Consider the following 6,000-nt stretch of genomic DNA (forward strand, 5'->3'; position numbering starts at 1 on the left):
GATCAGGAATTCTTGGGTTGGGTTTTGTCTCAGGAGAGAAAATACTTCAGAACCATAGAATCTGAGAGCTTAGATTGACCTCTGTAGCCATCAAGTACAATGCACATGAGGAAAGAAATTACCATTATTACATACCTGACCAGTGGACATTTAGACACTGTTCAAAGACTTCCAATGAGGAAGAGCGCACCAATATGGCAAAGTGGAAGGATCCCTGACTCTAGAATTAGAGGAACTCATTTCAAATCCCCTGACACTTAGCTTCTTAGGTCACGTTGGGCAATCTACAACCTCACTAGACCTCAATTTTCTCAGTTCTAAAGTCAGCGGGTTGGACTAGCTGGCCTCTGGGGTACCTTCAGGGCTAGGTCTATGATCCTCTAACAACCTGTTCCATTTTGGAACAATTCCAATTTGTATAAAGTTTTAATTTGTCTCTTTGTAGCTTCTACTCATCTTTCTTGGTTCTACCCTCTGGGTTCAAATAAAACAACTCTTTCCTCAATAGAATCCTTTGAATACTTGTTGGCAGCTATCATGTCTTCCTTCTTCATGCTATATATGCCCAGTTCCTTCAGTCCATCCTTATATAACAGAGACTCAAGGATCTTCACCTCCCTGGTTGCTCTCCTCTTGATGTTACCTAGCTTATTAATATCCTTCTTAAACTCTGGTATCCAGAAATGAATTAACTTCTCTAACCACAGCTTGCTAATCTTCTAATTCTTCTAGTCCTTCACCCATCAATATTAAACCCACTCACATCTAGCCCCTTGAAAAATCTCTATTCTCCAAACATCCCCCCTCATTTTATTATTTAATTAGCACAGTGCCTGGCACGTTATAGGGACTTAATAAATGTATGAACATATGGCTTTTGACTTTTCTTCATGCCGAAGTTTGAGGTCATTATCTATTATTTCAATATTTTATTAGTTATTACTTCAGTATCCATAGTCCCCAACATTCTGGTATTCCTGATCTGCAAATCCCTATCCTTTGGTACCCCTCTTCAAAACCAATTTCTCCATTCTTGTTGCTAAGCACTACTGGAAAAGAAAGAACAAAATTAAGATTATTTCACCCACTGAAAGTTTATAATAACTCACCCTACTTGTGCCCATGCTACTGCCTGACTATCCTGCTCTAACTTTTTAAACTCTCCTCTTCATTTCTTTAGCAAATTTATTGACCCCTTTTCATTCATAAGGTCATAAGCTTAGAGCTAGAAAATATTTTCAACATCAACAAGACCATTCCCCCTCCTTTGCTTGAACAGATGAGGAAACCAAGAACCAGAAGGTTATGTTGTTAGCCAAAACTACATAGGTAATGAGTAGCAGAGCTGGGATTCAAATCCACATGACCTGACTGAAAATCTAGTACAACCTAGATTTAAAAATGCATCCTTAAAGATCCAACTCAAATGCTATCTCTCTTTCATGTAGCCTCCCCTCATTCTCTCAATTTGTAAAGACATTTCTCCAAAACAACACATAGAAACTTTTTTGCATCTCTTTCATAATTTGCCAATATCATTTTCTATTACTGACTTGTATACATACTATATCTCCCTATTAGACTATAAGCTCCATGAGGGCAAGAGTTGTGTCTTATCTAAACTTTGTATCTTCCCTAGTTCCTAGCACAGTGCATTATAAATAGTAGATGATTAGCAAATGCTTATCAAATTGCAGTGAACAGCAGAAGGCTGGTAAATAGAAACTATCTTTTTACGCAATGATCGTTTTCTAACAGAGACTAATAATTCAATTTAATATTAAAAAACAAATATACCTTGATTAGTCATCTGCTAGTCTCAATGTACTGTTCTAGACTAGGCTTTGATTGGTCAGTCAGTCAAGTGGCATTTGTTAAGTACCTACTATATGTGAGATACTATGCTAAGTGCTAGGGATACAAAGAAAGGAACAAGATAGTTGCCACCTTCAAAAAGCTCACAGTCTAACAGGGGAGGATGATGGGCAAAGAACTATGTGCAAAGAAAATATATACAGGATAAATTGGAGATAATCAAAAGAGGGAAAGCATTAGAATTAAGAAAAATTGGGAAAGGCTTCCTGTAAATGGTGGGATTTTAGTTGGGATTTAAAGGATGCCAAGGAAGCTAGGAGGCAGAGATAAAGAGACCATTCCAAGCATGGGGGCTAGCCAGAGAAAATACACAGAGTCTAGATAGATAGGCATTGTTTTGTGTGAGAAAGAACAAGGAATTACAGTATAACTGGATCATAGAATGAGTGGAGGGAAAAATAAGCGCATAAGAAGATAAAAAAGTAGAAGAAAGTCAGGTTACTTAGAGTTTTAAATGCCAACAAAAGATTTTATATTTGAGCCTTTCAAACTAGAGGTGATATGGATGCACTAGAACTAGTTGAATGGGGGTGGTGGTGGTGGTTGTTATATGGCTGTATCTGTGCTTTTAAAAGATTAATTTGTCAACTGAGTGGAGGTTGACCTGGACTGCAGAAACACTTGTGGCAGGGAGACCTAGCAAAAGGCTATGCAATAGCATAAGTGTGAGGTGGTAACATAGGGTTATACCAGGATGACAAGTGTCAGAGGAGACAATAGAGCATTTACAAAAGCTGTTATGAAGGTAAAATCAAGAGAACTTGGCAACAGATTGAATGGGAGAGTGAGGGAGAATGAAGACTCAAAGATAGCACCTAGATCATGAGCCTGGAGTTACTGGGTGACTGGGAGCATTGATGGCACCTTGGACAGTGGTAGAGTTCAGAAAGGATGAGAATGGGGAAAGAAAATGAGTTAAATTTGGGCTTTGTTGAGTTTATGATGTTTGGGAAACATCCCGTTCATAAGATGGAGATGTGACTCTGGAGTTTGGAATATAAGTTACTGTTGGTTGGATAAGTAGATATAGGATTCATCCTCAACATGAAGATGATACTTTAATCCATGGAAACTGGTAAGATCACAAAGTTCAATAGTATAAGTAGTATATATAGAGAAGAGGCCTTGGTAAAGTAGTATAGGAGACTGAGAAGCAGGCAGACAGGTGCAAGAACCAGGATAGAGTATTGTCATGGAAATCTATGGAAAAGAGAGTATCAAAGAGAAAAGGGTTACTGACAGTGTCAAAGGATACAAAGATTTCAAGAAGAATGAAGAATGAGAAAAGATCACTAAATTTGAAAATTAAAAGCTCATTAGTAAGTTTGGAGAAAAGTTTCTATTGAATGATGAGGTCTGAAGCCAGAAGGAAAGGAAATGAAATGAAGACACTGATTGTAAATGGTCTTCTCAAACCATAAAAGAGAGGAAAGAGATGGGACAATAGCTACCAAGGATGGATGGATCAAGTGGGAGCTTTTTAAGGATGGAGGAAACAAAGGCATGTTAGCATGCAGTAGGGAAGCAGCCAGTACACAGGGAGAGATTGAAGACAAGTGAGGGAGAGTGAATAATAGAGGGGGAAGTCTGTAAGAAAAAGAGGGGATGAAATGGGATCACCCATACATAGAGATGTTTCTCCCATTCCCCTTGTCAAGAAGGGCCCCCTTTTCATTTAAGATAGGGTGAAGGAGGAGGCACTGGCAGAAGGCATCCAAGTGATATGTAATGAGGAGGAGAATGGCCCCATATTTTCAGGGAAAATGACACAAAGTTCTCAGCTGAGAGGATGAGAAGAGAATCAGGAGGTGTAGGAGGAGGTTTGAGGAAGGTTGAAAAGGTCTGGAAGAACTCATGTGGTGAGTAGTATATTTAGGAATGCAAAAATGAGCAATTTCCAATTTACTAAAGAGTGAAAAGATATGAAAGAAAGAACATGAGATTTGATGTTGGAAGTCTTTGGTTCTAGTCTAGTCTAGTCTAGTCACAGCTCTGCCATTTAACTGCTATATGCCCTTGGCCAAATCTCATCTCCTCTCTAGACCTCAATATCCTTAGTTACAAAGTGAAAGGGTTGGATTAAATAATCTTTAAAGTCCATTCCAGTTTTAAATCTTCTAATCCTACATGTATGTAAATATAATTCATGTTCAAAAGTAAGAAAGAGATGAGAGATTATTGAGAATGCAGTTACTTCTAGTTGGGATGATGGCATAGCATTACTCTCATATATAGACTCTTGGGTCTTTGTTCCTGAAAACTTGACCACAACAAATTCTGAATTTTCATAGACCATGTAACATACTTCATATATATGGGTAATAAACTAAGATGGACCCAAACAGTAAAAAAGTTCAAAATATTTATTTAAAAAAGATATAATTTTAATGACTTGCAATCATAAAAATAAGCAAGCAAAAAATCCTTAAGAAAATAACTCCAATTTTTATGTTTAATTTGCTTTGAAATGGCAATAGGAAATAAACCAATATAACTCACCCTTTCCACCAATTGGTCCAATTTTGCCAAGGATGCCTTGGTCTCCTACCTCACCCACTTCTCCTTTCATTCCTGAAAATCAAACCATGTAATATTTACTATTTTAAAAAATAAAACTTGTGGAATATTTGCTCTGCATCTAACATATATGTAATAAATAAAAATCACTTGAGAAAAATACCAAAATATGTTGTATATATGCCGTATAATCTGAAGTATCATGCAACATTAATTTCTATGTATTTACATTTTACGGCTAAGTTTTGGAAACATATGGTGGTTTTAAAAAGCTTGTTTTATATGCGATCTCAAAAGATAATTATAATAAAAATTAACTTTGATTACAAAATGAAAAGTATCACCCAATATTACTTTTAATTTTGTTATTAAAATAAGGTGTTGGACCTTAGAACTTGCATGCTCTATACGATCCAGCTTCTATAACTCATTTGAGGTCTAGACAATGAGTCAACTTCATTTGTGATTTTGTTGTCTCTCATCTTTAAAATGAATTATGAAAATACATACAATATTAACTGGCTATTATATATACATATATAGATACGCAATATCATATACCATATATTGTAAATGCGAGTTATTATTCACAACTACAAAACTAGAGGATCATAGGAAGAGAATCAGCAAATTTTAGATCCCAGGTTTAGACCTTAGAAGTTAATTATTCTAATCCCCATTTTTTTTTACAGATGAGAAACTTGAGACCTAGAGAGTTGACTGCCTTGCCCAGAGTCACATAGACTTGGATGAATTCGTCCCAAAGGGGTGGGGAGCAGAATGGCTCTGAACTTATCTAAGATGCCTGAGAAAGATGTTAATACACCTCCTTGCATCAATTTGCAAGAACTCTGCCTCTTCCCCATCTCCTCACACATTCATGCCACAGCAGGAGTGGAGTTATATGCAGCCAAGTGAGTCACCTGGGGATGAGGCTGCTGCTTGGTAGTTTATGATTGGAATTCATCAGCATGGGGTGACAGCACTAGCTTATTATGGTGACAAAGTGTTAACTAAAGAGCATGGATGTTCCAGCTCAACACCTATGCTTGTATCAATAAGCAGGTCAGGGCCCAAAACCACCAAAGTCTTTGTCCTTATTCTTTATCTTGGATCTTTTTGTCCTGCACCTTTGAAAACACGAGGAAGCGTTAAAAAGGGTGATGGGGGAGAGGAATCCTTTTAAAAAACACACCTATTTGATCCATAAATTTTCACTTTTATACTTTTGGGTAATGTGTCATTGGACTCTTTCTCTTCTTCTCCATTGGAATGTGAGGATAGCAGCAAGAAAAAAAATTCATGTTGTTGAGAGCTTCAGTGCATTTGAGTAAAACTTAGTCATCCACTCCACTCAGATTCCTTAACCCCAAACCTGTCCTTCTCTCTCCCCCTCTTTCTACACACCTCTCTTACCCTTCTCTCCCTTTCACCATTCTCTCTCTTCTTCTCTCCCTCATCTCTCCCTGTCTCCCTGCCCCCTATTTTCTCCCTCTCTCTGCTCCCCCTTCTCTTTCCCTCCTCTCTGTCTTGCCCCTCTCTCCTCCCCTCTCTCCTCCCTTCTCTCCTTCCACTTCTCTCCTCCATTTCTCCCTCTTTCCTTCTCTT

The 6,000-nt window shown here is 37.7% G+C and overlaps 1 protein-coding gene across 1 annotated transcript in view; it reads right to left on the reverse strand.

Moving 5' to 3' along the window:
* The window catches only part of COLEC10 (collectin subfamily member 10), a 65,406-nt gene that overhangs the window by 16,494 nt on the left and 42,912 nt on the right, over positions 1–6,000 (reverse strand). The window contains exon 3 of the mRNA XM_069080940.1: positions 4,375–4,446. Within this exon, the coding sequence (XP_068937041.1) occupies positions 4,375–4,446 (72 nt within the window). The remainder of the gene's footprint in view (positions 1–4,374; positions 4,447–6,000) is intronic.

The sequence above is a fragment of the Petaurus breviceps genome, unplaced genomic scaffold (genome assembly GCF_028583685.1).
Source record: "Petaurus breviceps papuanus isolate PSGF00001 unplaced genomic scaffold, PetGlider_PUasm1.0 98, whole genome shotgun sequence".
Lineage (NCBI taxonomy): Eukaryota > Metazoa > Chordata > Mammalia > Diprotodontia > Petauridae > Petaurus > Petaurus breviceps.